Source organism: Parasteatoda tepidariorum, chromosome 3 (assembly GCF_982258835.1).
Source record: "Parasteatoda tepidariorum strain Cologne lab strain chromosome 3, Ptep-v5.0, whole genome shotgun sequence".
Classification (NCBI taxonomy): domain Eukaryota; kingdom Metazoa; phylum Arthropoda; class Arachnida; order Araneae; family Theridiidae; genus Parasteatoda; species Parasteatoda tepidariorum.
Genome location: NC_141757.1, coordinates 77,501,624 through 77,521,898, shown reverse-complemented (window position 1 = coordinate 77,521,898; position 20,275 = coordinate 77,501,624). Strand labels below are relative to the sequence as shown.

At 30.4% G+C, this 20,275-nt stretch overlaps 1 protein-coding gene across 2 annotated transcripts in view; it reads right to left on the bottom strand.

Moving 5' to 3' along the window:
• LOC107449479 (neprilysin-2) overlaps positions 1 to 20,275 on the bottom strand; it is a 92,531-nt gene that overhangs the window by 63,409 nt on the left and 8,847 nt on the right. For both annotated transcript variants that reach the window (XM_071181715.2, XM_087159628.1), the window contains exons 6-15: positions 19,403 to 19,614; positions 17,278 to 17,457; positions 16,382 to 16,468; positions 13,175 to 13,299; positions 10,328 to 10,550; positions 6,394 to 6,492; positions 3,821 to 3,898; positions 3,619 to 3,722; positions 558 to 622; positions 424 to 475 (exon numbers count right to left, since the gene is read on the bottom strand). In XM_071181715.2, the coding sequence (XP_071037816.2) occupies positions 424 to 475; positions 558 to 622; positions 3,619 to 3,722; positions 3,821 to 3,898; positions 6,394 to 6,492; positions 10,328 to 10,550; positions 13,175 to 13,299; positions 16,382 to 16,468; positions 17,278 to 17,457; positions 19,403 to 19,614 (1,225 nt within the window). The remainder of the gene's footprint in view (positions 1 to 423; positions 476 to 557; positions 623 to 3,618; positions 3,723 to 3,820; positions 3,899 to 6,393; positions 6,493 to 10,327; positions 10,551 to 13,174; positions 13,300 to 16,381; positions 16,469 to 17,277; positions 17,458 to 19,402; positions 19,615 to 20,275) is intronic.

The window sequence follows — 20,275 nt, the reverse complement described above, 5'->3', positions numbered from 1 at the left end:
TGCACGCCTTGTAAAATGGGCTGTGACGTTTGTCCGTATTCTTGGTAGTAGATGGCGCCACGGAAAAACAAGAAACGCACTTTTTGCTTTAAATATCTGCTTGATTCTCAAGCTGAATTGCTGAGTTGGCAAGTGGCACAACAACATAAATCTGAAGCTCTGAATTTTTTCTGAGTAGTCGAAATTTCGATTGCAATGTTTCATACTAAAAACCAGTTAAGTGAGTTAACAAAAACGTAGTAATAATAGTTATCAATGTTTGTCTCCTAAAGTTTAGTCAGTCGTGATCAATGAATTAAATCGCTGTTTGTAATGGATGTACAAACAGGTTTTTATAGACGTCTCAATAGAAAAAAAATCTAAATAACAATGAGGATATATAAATAAAAGGCTGATGACTTGAAATCATTATTTGTTACTTACGTTGGTCTGTCTTTATTGAAAAAGGCATTTTGCAATATTCCGGCTGGAAAATCTGAAAGAAGCGATTAATGATGTGTATAAGTTCTGTGCAGTTAAGACGAGTCCTCGTTTAAAATAAAGAGATAAATTATTACCTATTGTGTTTTCAAAGAAGTTGAAAAAAGCGTTGACCATCGCTATGTCTGCATGCGCTTTCCACCTGTCAAAATAATAAAAACAATATTGAACCACAACTAGTCAGTAAGAAATTATGAAAAATTTAATATTTTAACAAATGTTATTTAAACGATTTCTGAATAGCTTCTGCGAAATATGAACTCTTATAGTTAATTTCCTTATTGCTGTGAAGAAAACTAAAAGAGAAAAAACGGTTGTTCTTGTTCCCATGCAAAACTCTTAACTATTTTCTCATTAATTTTAAGTGCGTTTACTAAACATTTTAGCAGAATATCTCCAAATGAACGTTAGAAAATTATGTAAGAATAAAATCGCCGTTTATGATAACAATATGATGTGGTTGAATCTTCTTTAATCGCTAGGGTGGGTTAAGTAGTTGCATAATTCCATTGAGTTTGAATGAAAAGGTAGTCGTCTTTCTTGCGTTTAAATAAAAATCACATTCCTAAATTGCGTTTGATGATAAACCTATCTCCAATGCGTAAAAAAATGCTTATTGCGTCCAATAAAAAAGACACGTATCGAATACGTTTGAATAAAACACGCATATTTCTATCGTTTTTATTAACAAAAATATTCATTCTCATTACGCATGGACAATAAAGTGTGTTTCCATATTAAGTATTCTCGATAAAACACGCGCCTCTTTTGTAGCATTCTATGATAAGCTAATTTGACTAACTTCCATTACAAAATTTTTAACAATCATTTGTCCCTTATCTAATTAAAATTTTTTACAGTCACCCTCATAGCAGCTGCAATATTTGTGAAATAAATAAAGAATACAAAGTACAGCTTTTTGAGCTTTTGATATCATAAGCAGAAGCTTTAAGCCATTGAGATTTTGCAAATTTCAACAAAAGAATATGAAAATTTATGTTAGTGAGTCCAATAAAATCCTTTATTGTTCCAATTTGTTAACACACATCGAAACAAAATAAGGTGGGCCTTTTCCTGAAATGTCCTTTTTAATTCATTGGTGCAATAGTCTTTTCACTCAGTCAATTATCCCGAAGTCATGTTCTTTTATAAGAGTTTTCTACAAGCAGTTCAATGAAGCCATGACAGGACTGTGGAGCTGTTGGACCTTTAACAGTCATACTCTTTAGATTCTCACAGTTGATTGCCTTCCAGAATGAACTTCATTGCCGCCATCTTCATAACCTTTACAAAAATTCTTCATGCTACCGGAAAACTTGGCGTCCCAATAAACAATCATCTTAAAACAATTTTTATCACTAGAAAAGTTTCCATTGTAGACTTAGTAAGTCTTAGCGTAGTGCGTTTTGAGCTTTTGATAAAGTGGAAGCTTCAAGCCTAGTGGAATCGTTCCCAGGTCCTCCGATTTTAACCGGTTCAAAGTATTTGCTTCAGAGGAAAATTAGTGACCTTACAATTAGTAAAAACCCTGTGTAAGCAACCATTTTCTTAAATGAACTGAACAATTTGTTTGCATTTATTTTGGAAATAACTAAGTGGTTTCTAAATCAGTATCATAAATCAGTTCAGTTTCAAAATCACTAGAATATTTTTCTTATGAACATTTTATTATTTGGGACAGCAATTGTAAAAGATAACTTTAAGAAATTTGAAATAACATTTATGTACTTATTTTGTTATTTCTAGGTTTCAAGTTTTTTTTTTCAATCTTTTATTCAATCGTGTATAAAAGATCAATCATATACATGAAACATGCCATGTATGTTTAACGAAGTTATATACACGTGGAATATACGAACTTGGAATATGCGAACCCATCATGTTCACATATTCCATGCGAAATGAACACAAATGTTTTAGGATAAAAATTGACAATTCTGGAGAGACAAACAATTGAATTCTGGAGAATTGAGAGAGCCGTGTGGCTCAGGGAATCAATGATAGATCCGTAATAGTTATATCATGGGTGCCGTCGGGCTAATCGTGAGAGGTTTTCGTGTTTTTCTTCTCCGTGTGACGCAAATGCGGGTTAGTTCCAACAAAACGTGTTCCACTAAGGCAAATTTCTCCCAATACTTGATCCAAGAGTTTCCTTGTCTTCTGGAATGGGTTCAAAAATATCAGGATACGCAGTTGAACATTGGTAGGCGTAAACTCATAATTGGGTCTGCTGTTCAGCAATAGTTTTAAAATAAAAAAATTCAATTCTGTTTACTGTAGTGGTATATTAAAATCAAAGCATTCCTAATTCTTTTGGCAATTCAAAAATTAACGAGAATGCATATATATAGGCTTTTAAAATTAGTAAAAAACATCACAAAACGTAGATTTAAGAATTAATTTTAAATATGTTGAATCATGTGCTTATTTTTAATTCTCAGTTGCAAATATTTTAAAAATTAGCTAATTTAAATAAACAAGACTATATATTCATTAGTCATAGTTAATTTAGCTTTCTAAATTAAACTTAATAAATAATCCGAATAATATATAATAGCTTAAGCGACTGAAAACAAACTTTACAAAAAAAGTGTACATATTTAAATAAGACTGATTATATTGTTTAGCAAAGGCTAAACTCATAAATTTTATTATTATTGAAAGATTTGGATTAACTTAGCTTAACTTATTAATTTAGCAATATTTTTCCAGAATTCTTTTTTTAAAAATTGTTTTTATGATATAGTTATTTCAACTTGATATTTTATGCAATGACCGTTAAATGATCTGATTTTTTTGAAATATCATGGATCTAGTTAATAATTTTACATTATTTTAACAGAATATTTATAAAAAGTAATATCACTATATTATTTAAGTAAAATAAATAATTCATAAAGTGAACGCTAAATTATTTAATTTTGTTGGAACTCTTATGCTCAATTTATTAATTTCGTATTGTTTTAAAAAAATTATTTTTCAAAAATTATTTTTATAATATTTTAACACATAGTTAACACATTTTTGCCCAGTTGCTTAAATATTTAAACGATAATTTGTTCACACTATTGCTAGTGTATAATAAGATTTTGTTCTCAAATTTTGGCTTTTATTTCAGCATGAGAAGCCGTTACTCACTCTTTCTTTATAAATGGCTTTCTCAATTTTGAAACTTCCTCATCAACTTTCCACTTTTTAATATTCAAAACATTGCTAAAGTAGTTTTCATTTGCAACTGTTAACTGAAAAAAAATAGATGCACATTATAACCCATAATTACATTTGAGTATTTAAATAGTTCACATAATTTTTTGTTTTTGTTTTTATTAAATGTACTTACTGCTTTATAATAATCCGAAACAATTGAATCGTTTAACAGCTCTTGGGGATAACCTATATAAGGAGTAATGGAGTTCACCTGCAATATGTCATTCAATGAAAATTGTATAAAAGATTAATTTATTCAAATAATTTGACAAGTCTTTAATTTTCAAGAACGATCAAATGGAAACAAGATAAAAAAACAACAACATAGTACTTCATTGCACTTTAAAGTCCCTACTTAGTACCACAGTGACAAAAATATTTTTATTAATCTGTAAAATCATGAGGGAATTCAAATTTTTTTTTGAAGATTTGTACTTAAATGTTACTCATAAGATTAAAAAAAAGGCAAGAATGGTTAAGATCACAATATACTATGGAACAATTGCCTTTCTGAAAGAAAATTTCTAAAATAAGTAAAAGAAATGTTATCAGTTTAAAATTTAATAAGTAAATAAAAGGACAATTTTGCAGCCCTAAAACTGGAATAAAAAAATTTCTTGATATCAGTTAATTTCAGCTCATCGAAAAGAAATCATTGTTATTAAATAAATAAACCAATGAAACTGAAGTGATAAGATATTATTTTATTTAAAAATTTCATTTGCTTCAAAAATATACAAATTGGAAATAACAGTCGACATGTTTCAAGCTCTCAAAAACAGATGCCCATATTCAAGACTTGCCAGACATAAATAACAAAAGTAACTTGAAATAAAAACGTAATGTTGTTTACGTAAAATGAAAAAAAAAAATGTGAGAAACAAGACTAGAAAAAAAAAGCTACGAAAAACCACAGTAGCCGAGAGAAAGAAAAATCTGTATTATAACTTTTTTCACTCTCGACAAGCATGGTTTTTTCTAGTTTTGTTTTCAGTTCTGTTTGTAACCTTTTTTTTCCATTTTCCGTTGGCAATTTTAAAAATAAGTGCCTGTTTTTGAGCACTTAAATATTTTTGAAGCGAAATTTGTATATTTTCGAGCGAAATTTGTATAGTTTTGAAGTGAAAAATGTTTATCCAATTAATCGATGTCTTACAAATATAGCAATAACGTATTTTTTGTAATTTTAAAATTAAATCATAATTTCATTTAATGCTTTTCTCAAAAAAATAAATCAATGTTGTAGTATGTAATCCTTTCATTCAATATTTCCAGCATGTGAATGTGATGTTTTTATTTTTTAACATTTTTCTACATCAGCGATAATACATAAGTGTAAAATTCGGAAACCGTAACATGGTTACTACAATACAAAGTTTTTTTCTTTATAAAAAGTCGTTATTGTTTCTAAAATTTCTTAAGCCTCAACACATTTGAATGCACAAGCATAAGACGATGGATTTTGACAGCAATTTATAAGAATTAATAGCCAAATATTTTAAATCTACAAAAATAAAAAAATAAAATAAAAATTGGAAAAAAAATTAATTTAAGCAAATCAAAAAGATTAAACAGAACATAGGGTAAGTCAAAAAAAGTTCATTAAAGAAGAGAATTCAGGTCATGAAACAAGAAGAAAAAAAACGATTCCCTCGTTTTAAAAATTTTGAGTATTCTTCCAGTTTCTAAATTTTGCGCGCCATAATAACATCGTGATAGAGAAATCCAGATTTTTAAATTTTAAAAACTGAGCGTAATTCGTAGCAATAACTACCAAACAATGATCAAAACAGTGCATAATTTGCAATGGAATAAAAGCAAATCAAGTACGTCAAACGGTAATAACTTGAATGTGTGAATTCAGTTTCACGTGTCACAATAATATATTGGAAATAACGGTTAAAATAGGTATTTCTGGACAACAGAAGGACTTTACCAACCATGGTCGATCGTACCAAATATGATGCTGACGGTGTCAGGATTTTAGAAACCATGTGGCAAGCCGTAGAAATAACAGAAACGTCAGTAACATCATTGGAAAAACCACAAAGATAAACAATCGGCAAAAAGATGAATCACCCTTATTACTTTTGAATTGGTTGATTGGGTTTTCATTCTGTAAAATGCTATAACAATATATCAAAAAAATGTCCTAAAATATGTATTGCAGCTTAAAACCGTGACGGAATATGCTTATTTCAACAAAGACGTGCTTTTTCTAAAGATGCATGCATAATTTTTTTACTTTATTCGATTCAGCATTAGAAAAAAAATATGCCCTGAACCGAATTTCATAAAATTTGGACAATTAGGAGCAGACAAAAAGGGAAGTCTCTAATTTTCGGCATCGGCATTGGTAGAAACTTTTGCAGCGAACGGTAAACTGGCTGTCTTTTGGTTATTGCCTACTGTTATGTAGAAAAAGTATGAATGACCTCGAATTTATAAGAGGCTTAAATAGTGGAAGCAAAATTTCCGTTTTTGAAATAAAATATAGAATTTATGTTTTTCTTCTCTGCTGTTTGGGTTCAAATGGGTGGGGCGATTTGCCTTAAATGAACTTTTTATGTATGAAAGTAATCTGTTTCCTTTTTCTCTTCTTCATTTAACTCAGTTTTTTTTTTTAAAAAAATCGACAATCAACAGTAGAATAATTAATTCATTCAAAAATTAAGTTTTTAATAAAAATTTCTGAAAATTACAAACCTTTTCTTTAGCTAGTTTTTTAGTTTCGCTATCCATCCAATCTATATCATTGAGTATGTTCAAAAATTCTTTGCTAAGGTAGCCTACCATTTCCAAAGCCTAAAATATATTTTCACTTTTATTAAAATCATTTATTGAAATAAAGAAAAAATAATATTTCAGTTAGAAAATTTCTGCAAGGAAAAGGATTTTAGTATAATTGTTATCTTAGCTAAGCTTAATCATTTTGTTTTTATTTGAGGAGCAATTTTGAGTAAAAAGCTTCAGAAACTGGTTCTGGTAACATTATTTTATTTTAGAATATTACTATATACCTCCTCTATTAAATTTTGGGAGGCATAGTTATGCGTTATAAAACAGGGTCCAAGGGCCAATACCAGTTCTTAACACCCATCTGGCCTATCACGCTCAGTGCCAACCCCTATTTATTGGGAATATCCATGAAATAATATGAATGAATCTTACATAATAATATTCTAGAGAAACATAATGAATAATATGCCTAGGGAAATCGAACATTTTAACTGTAATTAACACGTTGAGCCCCGCTTCAGCCATCAGTGGCTGACACAGGACTTTCCATTTAGGCCGCGTCAGCCACCGGTGGCTGACACTGAAATTACAATTAGTCCACGTCAATCACCGGTGGCTGACACTGAAATTACATTTAGGCTGCGTCTGCCACTGCTTACTGACACTGACCTTTCACATAGGCCACGAAGAACAGCTGACTGACAGCGTATAACATGATGTAGAACTATAAAATTTACACTCTTTTATGGAATTGCAGAAAATGTATTCAAAGTTTAATTAATTATTGTGATTCTTGGTTTAATAAATTCAATTTAGTATATTTCTATTCCCCACTATTTTTAAACAATTCGCAGGTTTATATAATTCACCACTTTTGTCAGATATGTCATGATAAACCATTTAAAAAAAAAGCAAAATCCGTCTAATATTTGCAAATTCAGTTTGTAGTTATTTACCGTGTCCAGAAAGACAAGTCATGTAAAATTAGCGTCGCTCTCAACGCGTTAATGGTATGAAAATTTCCCTTAAAACCTTATAATACTTGAAACCCTCTTAAAATAGAAGTTTCACTCACTGGGTACTTCCAAAACAAAAATGTGCGTACAGTTCAAAAATTATTGAAAACAAGCTAATAGTGTACTGCAAACTAGATGGAGTTACAAACCAGGAATGCCACTTTTTCAGACAAATATAGACGTGTATATATGAGTAATTTAAACTCTTAAAATAGTCCTCAGAAAATTAAAAGTCAGTTCTTTTACTTGCATTTCCCCATAATATTGCTTCGTCACTTGCTTCTAGTTAGATTGTTTACTGGATACTTATTGGAGTAGTCTGTGTGACTAAAAAAGTCAGTCAGTCAGTTAAAAAGTCTGGAGTCGACTCAGTTAAAATCGCTTTTAACACTAGAGCGGCCGGATTTCGGACTTACCTAAAACTACCATTTGGGGTCAATTTGTCAATCATAAGAAATGGATGCTTTTTCAAAGTAAATGATTTTTTTAAATGATGAATATTGTTGAAAATACAGTATTTAAGAGTTTTTAGAGATTTAAAATATTTTGTTTCGTTTTTTTTTATTAATGCAATATTACATTCTTATAATGTATTATAGTGTTGCAGACTATTACTTCGCGAGAGCACAAGTAATACGAAAACAAACAAATGTCCTGAATATAAATAACCTATATTAGCACACAACATGCTTTAAAGTATCAAGTTCCATTACTAGTTAAGCATTGAGTAAGCATATACAGTATATGCACGTGACATAAAAGTGACAACAAAGCATTGACAAATGTTTTTTAGCATTTCTCGTTGGAAGTATTTGTTTCATTTTGCGCCTTGCGATTTTAAAAGGCATGTTCTTTTATTTAAGGACAGAATTTTATGCTATCTGATGCTCAAAGTGGTAATTTTGTAGTTCTTCAACAAATACAAATGAGTAATTTGAGGGGGGGGGGCAGAGGATTACATAGTAGTGGGGGCAGAGGTAGATGGATCATGGATTAGGATCCCATTGCCGTCGGACTGACCTTGGCTGTTTAGTGGTTTTCCTCTCCTAGTAACGCCAAATGTGGGTTAGTTTTAACAAAAAGTACTCCACGAAGGCTAATTTGTCTCAATGCTTGATCCAGGAGTTTACTTGTGCTCAGGATTGGGTTCAAAATTACATGACAACGGGGTTGGACATTGATAGATGTAAACTCCGCTTTAGGGCAGCTGCACTGCTGGCAGTAAAATAAAAAAGTACGACCCCTTGCGAGATTTAGCTAGTTTCTTGTGTCGGAGGCGTTTTTCATAATTTTCTGCTAAACGATTTCATATAATCCCATATATATTTTTTATACATGGCTGATAGATTGATCATGGTGAGTTCGTGATGAAGAAGAAACAATCCTAGAATTTTACCAAATGTTGCAGGATCAGTGAGTACGTAAGGGTAGACTAAATAACTAGAAAAAGCGGCAAGGTGGTCTGCCCTCACAGGTCTTCAACTGGAAATTCTTGAAGAATTTATTTTGACAATTTAAGATAAAGTTTCAAATCAGATAGCCATTTCAATATATTAAAAAAAACGAGCCTGAAATCGTGAATATAATGCAGAACAAAAATTGAGAAACAATAAAATCATAGAGCAAACATACATATATATATATATATATATATATATATATATATATATATATATATATATATATATATATATATATATATATATATATATATATATATATATATATATATATTTAACTAAAAGGAAGAATGTTGATCCTTGGATTGAGGCCTTGGAGTGAATATTAGCGCCACCTAGTGAGAGAGTTTCGTATTCAATATACGTAATTTTTACCTGTTTCAATACGCAGTACTACCTGCTGTATTGATGACTTTTTTTTTAGATTTTTTCCGACATGTGCTAGAGATCTGTGCTTGTTGTTTTAGTTGATGTTGTTGTTGTTAATTTACGTCGCACTAGAGCTGCACAATGGGCTATTGGTGACGGTCTGGGAAACATCCCGGAGGATGATCCGAAGAAATGCCATCACAATTTTGATCCTCTGCGGAGGGGATGGCACCCCCGCTTCGGTAGCCCGACGACCTGCGCGCGAAGTCGAGCACTTTACGGTAGCACAGTTTAACGAGGACCAATACCGCACACCCTCGGTCCCTACGCAAACTGATCCAAGTGGTCACCCACTCGCACACTGACCGTGGCCAGTGATGCTTGACTTCGGTGATCTGCTGGGAACCGTGTCTTAACGATCAGTCCATTGCAGGACTGTTTTAGTTGAGTAATTTTTTTTTATTAAATATGTATGGAAAATAATGCCTTTAAGTACTTGTATTTGAATTCTGAATTTAGAAATTCACGAAAATGTCTTTTTGTTTAAGATAAGATCTATTTCTTTGTAGGTGTTAGAAATATAATAAAGGGGATGCTTCTTGAATGCAAGAACAATCCAGGGTATGCATAATAGATCCAATTATTTTTGGAACATTTCGAAAAATATTCTTTGGTTATTATGTTTACGATAAACTTAATTTATTTGTGGTTATGCAGGATACATGAAAAAGAAGATTGAATTGCATCAGTATAAAAATTTAATAAAACTAACGAATTAAGAAGAGAATAAATTCAAAATGAGTGTTATCTAAGAAGTAACATAAAATGGAGGTTCAAGGTAGAATACCCTCGTATAATCTGTAACGATTTTCCTTACTTCTAACTTTTTTTCTAAAGTACATCACAAAATTCATTTATAAAAAAAATAGAATAATCGACAAACGCATAATGAAATTTCCGTAAATGTTCAAAGTTATTTGATTTAATATTTTATGGAATTATTACAAAAACAAAAAGTTAAAGCAGGTCTAAAGTTCAAAACTCTCTTTTACTTACTTTCTGTTTGCTGTCTCCTTTAAAGTAATGCTTTATGTAGTATGAACTCACAGCTATTCCAAGATGTCCATTTACAGACCTCAAACACGTTTCCCAACGTGGCGCCTCTGCACTTTCCCCAGACAAAGCGGAACTGTATTCATGTTTCAGCGCCCGCCAGTCTTTGGACAACGAACCCAAGGATTGGCCAACAACTCTCCACATCATATAATTTGCAACGACCCTAAATGAAAATACTATTTTTAAAAAATACTTCTGACAAGCCTATTGCTGGAATTATACTCATATTTTGTGAAAATTCTCTCAAATTAATAAATTTTATTATTGTATGTAGATGTCCGAAAATTACTGAATATTGATTATTGAATGCCTAGTTCTTTCTCCGAATTTAGCGTGCTCATCATATTTTGACGTCAAAGGGCAGTTCAAATCTAAAAAATTGCAGTCTTATATGAAACTAAAATTTTCCATGTAAACGTAAGCACCAAGAAACGATTAAAATAGATAATTTAAAACCACTTTAAATATTACAATTTTTGTTTAGCAATGTTGCGTTAAAATATTTTTGAGAGTGAAATTCATTTAGTTTATTACCTAAATTTAATTTAATGTTTTAGACTATTCTTTTCATGGGAAGGGAGGTAGGGAAATTTTACCTACTGCAAAGAATTGACTATAAATTCCTGAGTATATAAATAATTCAATTTATAAATTCTGTAATTATAACTAGAAATAAACTCTATGAGAAATGATCAAGTGAACGAACGTATAACACACAAGAAAAAATAGCTTCTACATGTTAGCCTTCTTGATCCCACGAAAACATTTACTGTTAACCACATTTACGTAAGCAAAGCAAGAGCTTTTGTGATTCGCTGTAAATTAAAATATGAGACATGCGGTTTTCGCAGTAGTACGTACGAAATTTATTTTTGATGATTTAAATTTTTTTTTAACTGTTTTTGATTGTATTTCGCCTCGTAGTTTCAAGAAGGAAAACACGTTTTTCTTATCAACTTTACTTTTAAGGATAAGCTGCAGCTAAGTTATAAAAATAATTTTAAAAAATCATTATTAATAAAAAATTCTTATTAAAAAAATTCTTATCTGTCAATTGCTTAGAGTACTTAAAAATATGACGGCAGGGTTATGAAATGAAAAAGTTTTTAGGAGAAAAGGCTTTTATAAATTTTAGAACTTTGAACAACACTGTAAAGCTGTGAGCTATTTTAACTAGTAGGGAGTTAACTTGAAGTAAATGACATGCAATAAAAACCTGTGAAAACTAAATTTTATTTATATTTAAAAAAGGCAAAAAAGCACAACTAATACTCATTTTTCAATGAATAACAATGAATAAAAATGAATAGAACACTTATTATTGAACCAGCATAACTATCATTAAAACATAATATTGAGCACTTTGCTGTGATAAACTATTGACTTTTAACTTTTCCATTCTTCACAACTTAAAGCTCAGTTTGTTTCAGCATCTCGTTGCTCTCTCGAGTAAATAACTTTGTTCCAGAAATTTGTATATATACAGAGATGCCAACTGATCCAGACACGCCAAAATAATTAAAAAAAAGAAATGGTAAAATAACTACTAACTAATTTTGCAAATATTTGACTATTTTTGCTTGCTGTTTAAAAGGTATAGCATGACACAAGTACTAATAAGTGGATAATTATATAAGCCTACGAATTATTTAAAAATAGTGGTAGATAAAAATCTACTAAATTGAATTTATTAAACCAAGAAACACAATTGATAAACTACCACTTTAAAATATTTATTTGCTGTCCGGAGCAAGTTGGCATCTCTGTATACATCGAAGAGCCATTACATTATGACCACCCTCCATCTATAACAATGGGCTCGCCCAGGTTTTCATGGTTTCAACACAGGAAATCATGGAGCACATTAGGACCCATAATCCTCATGAGCAATCCCTGACTTCTGTAAGCTACTTGAACATAGTTGCAGACCAGGTTCACCCATTCATGGCAACAGTTTTCCCTGCGGGGGATGGTGTTTACCAACAGGATAATACACCATGTCATAATATTCCAGTGACTTTCAAGTCATGTCTTGGCCCTCAAAGTCACCTGACCTTAATCCAATAGAGCATTTGTGGTCCTACTTGGAAAACCGAATTCGTGCTGCCACGCTAACCCCTCGCAATGTGAGGGAATTGCAGGACCAGTTGTTGAGCGCTTGGTACCAGATACCTCAGACTACCTATCAGCACCTTGTGGAATCAATGCAACAGGCGGGTGCTAGCAGTTTTGAGGGCTAAAGGTGGTCCTACATGTTATTAGCAGGATGGTCATAATTTAATGGCTCTTCGGTGTATATATATTAGTTAGAGTCATTGTTAATACGAGTAATATTGACATTTCTTGAATATTTTTAAATTGTTGATTTCGTAAGCATGCATCGAGCCACATCAAGCTTTCATTAACAAAGTATTTTTTTCCCATCTAGAATCGTTGCAAACTATATGATGTGGAGAGTTGTTGCAGATTCATGATTATGACAATTCACACTCTCGATATTTCAATTCTTTGTTGCCAACGTGGAAAAGAAGTAAAGCATATATATATATATATATATATATATATATATATATATATATATATATATATATATATATATATATATATATATATATATATATATATGTGTGTGTGTGTGTGTGTGTGTGTGTGTGTGCGTATGGGTGTGTGATTTACGATTTAACTTAGATGACGTTACTTGCAGGTATCCTATTTGCTATGTTGTAAAAATAATTAAAAAACTTAAATGAGCAAAAAATATATAAATTTAAAAATTAAATATACCACCTTTTATCTGTCGTTGTGATGAGTTCCCCAAATTTTTTAAGAAAGTCCGGTACATCTACGAGCACCGTTTCAGTTTCAGTTATCGGATCAGCCACAAGCCCATTAAAATATTTAATCCAATCAATCTACATAATAAAAATTACAAATATTTTCAAAATTTATTTTGCAACTTTGGGGAAGAATTTTGTTTTGTTTTATGAGGTATTAGAGTTTTAACTGACCTTTTATCAGTTAATAACTCTTCTGCCTTACGTCACTGATATCAAATATGAGAGAAAATAAATCGGTTTCTCTCCTCATGCTACAGTTTTTTTTAAAAAAATTACATTTTAAGTATATTTTTATGACGAAATGTACAAGTTTATAAACGTTTTTATGACAAAGGGTAGCATAAAAGTTGCGTCAAACTTCTAGATGAGTTAAGATATATCATCAGGTTTAAAACCTCATAGGAAACCATGCACGGAAACTTCATTATTCAATTTTAAATTTTAATTCTGATGATGCGCCCTAACTCCTCTAGTAGTTTGTCTCCTGTTATATATAACGACCGCGACCACCTGTTATCTATAACGCTTTTAAATTCATGCATTTCAACAAAAAATAGACTAGAAACACCCCTTAGAAAAATCTGTATCATTGGGAACAAAACTAATTTCAGAATTTAAATCCTCACATTCGATTTAGGCAAAATTAAATATTTGTATAAATGCAACAAATAATTTGTTTCCCATATTGTTATATGGCATATATTAATATAATAAGCAGGTATAATGACAGATACTTTAAAATGTGCATAAAGTATCTGTCATTATACCTGCTTATTATATTAATATATGCCATATAAAGCAACTGTTTATTAATCTATAATATGCAATTTGCATTTATTTTCACAATTTATAAACTACTTCTATTTTAACGTTTATCCCAAAACTTTTACATGTCTTAGGTTTAAAATATATATTATTGTCATATCCGTTACACCTAATACTAACTGTTTGTTAAGAGTAGCATTCAAATCTATGGTAATAATATTTAATTTTAAATTTCTCTATGAATAAAATAAATATAACCATTTAGCTACAAGCTTTAATTTTTAAATAATTATTAATTTGTAAGCCAAATTAATTGTATATCATGCAAAATATTTGTATACTTTTCACATACATTAATATTTCGAAGGTATATATATCAATTAAGATTTTAGAGACAATATTATCAATTGTAAATACAAATACTTTAATTTTCTTTTTAGAATTCCAAATCAGAAGTTATTGAAAAAGAAATGAAAAATTAAAAATATTTAGCAGATTAGTAGCATTTAAAATTTTTAAAAATTTGGATACGGTAGGTAGATGGTACCAAAGGAGGAGAATAGTTAATTTCTATTGCACTAGAAGCATTTTGAAGGTCATTCAAGGTCATTCAATTGCTGATAATTATAAATATTTTTATGTTACTAACAATGCTCTGGATTTACCCCCTCAATGTTTGTGGGTTCGAATCCTATCGATAACTGGTAGATACGAACTTCGCACTCGGCTCACACCGAGCATAGTGCTCACGAAATTTATGGTCAGAGATAGACGGATCATAGGTTAGAGTCCCTTTGACGTCAGGTTAACCATGGGAGGTTTTCGAGGTTTTCTTGTCTATGCAATGCTAATGCAGGTTAGTTCCATAAAAAAGTCCTAAGCAAAGGTAAATTTCTTTCACTACTTGATCCAGGAGTTCCTTGTTCTCTGGATTGGGTTTATAATTACAAGGCTACAGAGTTGAGTAAATTTAAAATTGGGTCGGGTGTTTAATGACGGTTATAAAATTATAAAAAATTAAAAAATCAATGCCCAATGCAAATTAACTTCATTGCTTAGAGCTTAAAGTTTCTTAGAAATAATACCAAATTTTTCTGGGTAGATTTAATAGTCAATACTTCTAGTAATACTTCTATATTAATAATACTTTTCATCCCATCATTGTCTATTTGTGTAAAAATAACCATTACGCATTGTGAAACAACTCTATCATTTCTTAATGCTTAAATTTTTTCATATTTTTATACCTAATACTTCTTAGTTACTAATGCTTAATATCCAAAAAGAGACTAGGTTATCTTCTGTGCTGCGTAGATTAAAGAAAGAAAAAAAGTAAATAAAGCACAAATAGCACACGAAAATAAACATGCTATATTGTGTCAGTTTTCTAAACAAGAATCATCCTCAGTGTTACTATTCCAAAATGAATTTTTTGGTATTTAGACATTGAATCAATTTCTGGTGATTAATTTTCCGGTGCTTACATTGAGTGCTGATGAAAATATATTGTTGACAATGTCATTTTTCTTGGTCATACTATTAGTCAATACACTATATGCTTTCATAAAGATGCGTTTAAAAAAGATGTTTGGGTTTGTAAGAGTCTTGTAATTTGGCATGTAATTTGTAGTTTACATATTTGACAGGGAATATAACAATTTTCGAGCTCTTTTTATTTAGGCTGTAAAGAACTTGATGCTTAGTGTCATATACATAACACATGTAAATAACACAATTTTTTTTTTAATTTCAGTAACAAATAAAAATTTTCTTAATTTCATCTTTAGTTACTGAAATATGGAACTATTCTAAAATACAAAACGCTTTATATTTTGATGCTTTTTTAATTTTACTAGAATAGTAAATTCTAGAGCATTCTCTACTGTACATAAAATCCAATTATAACTATTTCATTTTAATCAATTTTCCTAGATTCTGTGAATTATTTATCTTATTTCATAATAAAATAAACGAAGCATCTATGTTATGTTATAATTAACTATGTATACGGCAGCATTTATCCTATGTTATAATAAACTGCAGCATTTAACCTTAACTAAATAACAACCTTAACTAAATAGTAACCTTAACTAAATAACGTTATAGTAAACTAAAGTATACGGCAGCATTTATCCTATGTTATAATAAACAAAATATACGGCAGCAAGTTAAATCTACTCTTGCTTTATTAGTGTTTACGAACTCTGTCAATCCATATAAGCTCAAAAATATAAAGTTTTTAATTTTTTTTACTAATTTTTTTAAAACTTATTTTTTTTAAAAATTAAAAATATCTGCTGAAAATATTGATTAGTTTTTTATTCGATATTTTGTTAGATATAAATTTATAATTAATGCAGACATATTTCTTAATGAAAAATGTTCTCCTTACCTGTGAAACAAGTTCTCTTAATTGTGGTATGGTATACTTGTGATACATTTTATCAAAGTCCCTTCTTTCTTCATCCGGTAATGAATTCTAGTAATGAAAGTTAGACTATCTTAAATGAAGAATAACTGAAGTTTTAAAGAATTCTTAACAATAATATCAATTGTTAAATGAATAATCCAAGATATATTTGATAATACATAAAAAAAGTGAAAGTGGTAAAAAATCTACATATTTCGAGGGCTCAAGAATAGGCGTCCATTTTTAAGACTCGCTAGACCGGAATGAGGAAAACGACAGAGATTCGAAACAGAAAATGTGAAGTCGCCAATGAAAAAATGGAAATTAAAGGTGAAAAACAAGACTAAGGAACAGTATTAGCCAAAAGGGAAACAGGAAGCGTAAAGTAAACGACGAAAAGTGAAAAATTGAGGTGTAAAAACAAAACTAGAAAAACCGCAGTGGCCAGAAGGGGCAAATTAGGGAAGGACGCCATGAAGACGTGGTGCGATGCTGTTAAGAAAGGAATCTACATTCATATGAATGAAATAAGATTCCAAGGCATTAAAAGGAGGTGATGCTAATCATGCACGAAACATGACAGACTTTCTCCACCTTCATATTTTTTTTATAGAAATATATTAAGTTCTTATATTATCAGTAATAACAAGGTTTGCTGTTAAATAATTAGTGGGAGATATATCTTGAAACTTATTTATGTTTATAATATTCAGGGATTTTATTTATTCAAACTTTTTACGAAATTTAAAAGGGTATCCATAAAAAAAAAATTACTTATTTCATAGTTATACTGGCTTACAAATCTTAATGATGTTTAAAACAACATATGTATAAACTAAATGATGCTAAAACTAAATAAATTTGTTAAAATATCTTACGTTTGCTAAAGTTATTTCGAAGTTCAAAGCTTGCAATAATTCGTTCTCAACAGTTTTTTCATTTGCTCCTAGTTTTTTGGCAGCTTTGACCATCAAATTGAAATAAGCTTGAGTGGCAGAGTCATTTAAACCTTTCATGTAATATTCTCGATTTGGCATTCCTAGGGATGTTTGATCCATCTGTAAGTAAACGGAATATCCAAGGGGTAATGCTCATAATATGAGGGGTAATAACATATGTGGAGTATTAATGTTATAAAGGTTCATAATATTATTGGAGGTTATAACATTTGGAAAATCAATATATGAGTTAATAATAATATAAGGATTAACAATAATCTAAGAAGTAATAATATTTGTGGTAATATTAACAATATAGAGGGTAATAATAATATAAATGGGTCTGTAAGTTAAAAGGGATGTTTGTATATGCCTTTTTTTATATCTACAATAAGAACATTTCTTCAAGTAATATTTATAAAATTTTATAAAAAAAACAGTTCATGTTATTTTTTGTCTTCAACAATGTGCTAACTTTCGTTTTGCTACCTTGAAATTTTTCTAAATTAGCATATTTTGAAAAAATACAGCCTGGTTTGTAGAGTCGAATAAAAATTAAGTGGTCCAATTTTCAGTAAAATTTGTCCCTTTATCTATTTGATCGATCAAAGAATTGAAATCAAAGTTTCGAAAAACATAGGAAATATTAAAAATCGTTAATTCTTTTTATAATACAGTTGAGTCAGTATTATTTACTTTCCTCACAGAAGAAAATTAATTTTCTCTGTTATTACATTCAGGAAACCCGAATTCCTCCGTAAGACTTAGAACTGAGTTTGCATTGCTGGGAAGGGGAGATTAAGTAAACAAATTTTTGTGTTGACGCTCAATCGGTTATTTGAACTGAAATAAAGTTCTTTGCTAAGTTATTGTCACACAGATGTGCAAATTTTGAATAATACTACTTGTTTGATTATTGAATTAAGCGACGCACAAGACTATTTTTAAGAAGAAATGTTTAAGGTATTAAAATTTTAATTTTTGATTTTTGTGCCAATTTATTAATCAAGACTTTACAACTTAATAACTGTTAGTTTTAATTTATTTGGAAGGGGGGTTAGTAGAGAAACAGAACGTGAGAAACAATGTTTCATGTATTTAAACAAAATTGCCAGATGCAACCATAGATAAAAGTACAAATATTTCATCATATACATGAATTCTTTATAACTCTGACAAATTGTAAACTATTTATTCTATTGACTTAGTTTATATTTAATTTAATTGAGCTTATAAAATACTTAGATTCATTATTCTGCTTGCCTATACATCAATGTAAAATGCTTACATAGGTATAAGACCAGAAGTCCATTTAGAAAAACTGGAAAAAATATTAATCTATCAATTTTTTTGGTTACATTGGATTCAGAGTTAAGAATTACAAAAAAATTATACCTTAGTTGACAAAATACGAGCTTTAGATGCTTCGATAGGTATAAATCATAAACTGTACTTTTTATATTTCATACTTTTAAAATCTTTTATAACTCCTGAACTATTAACTCGATTTACTTGATGTGGTTGTCATTCGATTCAGAACAAAATTGGGGAAAACATAGGCATTAATATATCACTTATCCAAGATTAAGATTCTTATTCATAATTAATTTTCCCACTTTTGATCTCCTTCGACTATATTCAAGATGATGATTGAATCTCACCCCTGGGAAGGAGCAAAGGAGAGGTTTTCATACGGGGCCTAAGCCTCGATTTTTGGGATGAAGATTCTCCTGGACAAGACTAGAATATATGTTCTTTGCAGAAACTACCCGGATGTCCTGTTAACACCGAGACACATTTTCAAGTACCCAGCAATCACACCGCATGTTCTGAAATTGGAAATGGTGCCAACCGAGGACAACCAAAAAATCTGTTCTCTATAGTCAAAGCACCGAATCTGACTGCCGCAATCGTGCTGATTTCCGCTGTTCTTTGAAAATCAATGGACACGAAAACAACAACAACCCTAACTCTTAAAATAAAACCCAATTTCCTACAATTACTGAATTCAACAACTTACGAAGTACTCCAAATTGGTTATAGGTTAAGAAAAAATAATCTTTACTTCTATGGTGTGCACTGTGCTGTTTTTGAAGTCCGTGGAAACTGACGTAGTGATGAGAATGCTATGGTCATAACCAAGGTTTCGCATTTTAAAGAGAGTTTCCATCCAGTCAAAGGTAGATCCATCCCACGAGTCTCCTACCACAGCAGGCCATCCACCCAAAGTTGTCAACACAGTTTGTAATGGTTGGCTGCCAGAATTTTCAATACCATCTGTGAAAAAAGTGGAAAATATTTCTATTCATGAAATTTAATCAACAAAGAGGAGTATCAAATTAAAGCAAACAATAATAAGCCGAGAGTTGTTATGCTTAAGAAGGGAAGTCGTCTTTAAATCTTGAGGACAGAATTTGAATTTCAGTGATTGTACTCAGAAAGTTTCAATTCTGAGGACGGAGAATTTGCCAAATTTTTAACATGCGTCCTCAAATGTTCCCGAGTTTCTCCGAAAACATAATCTTTTTTCATGTATGCAATGAAATATCAAAAAAATCTGAAATGCGCAGGTTTTTTCTTGATTTAACAAGATAGTTTTGTCTTAGAACACAAGCAAAAAAGACATTACGCTTAAGGATTTAAATCTCCATCATACTACTTGAAATAATTTCAGTGAAAAATAATTTTTTTTTATTATCTCGTACTTATTTATTTTACGCGTCTTCAAATGCTGAGTTATTTCAAACCTGTTCAGTATTGAAATCAAGTTTGAAGATGATTCTGCACCTGATAGTTATCAATTTAAAAATAATATTTTTTGCACTCCTACGTTAATATTTTTCATAAATATCTAGGGTAAAAAAGTAAAATTTGAGGACGCTCTGCTCATTTCTCCTCAAATCATCATTTATAAATCTGGTCATATTATTCATACAGA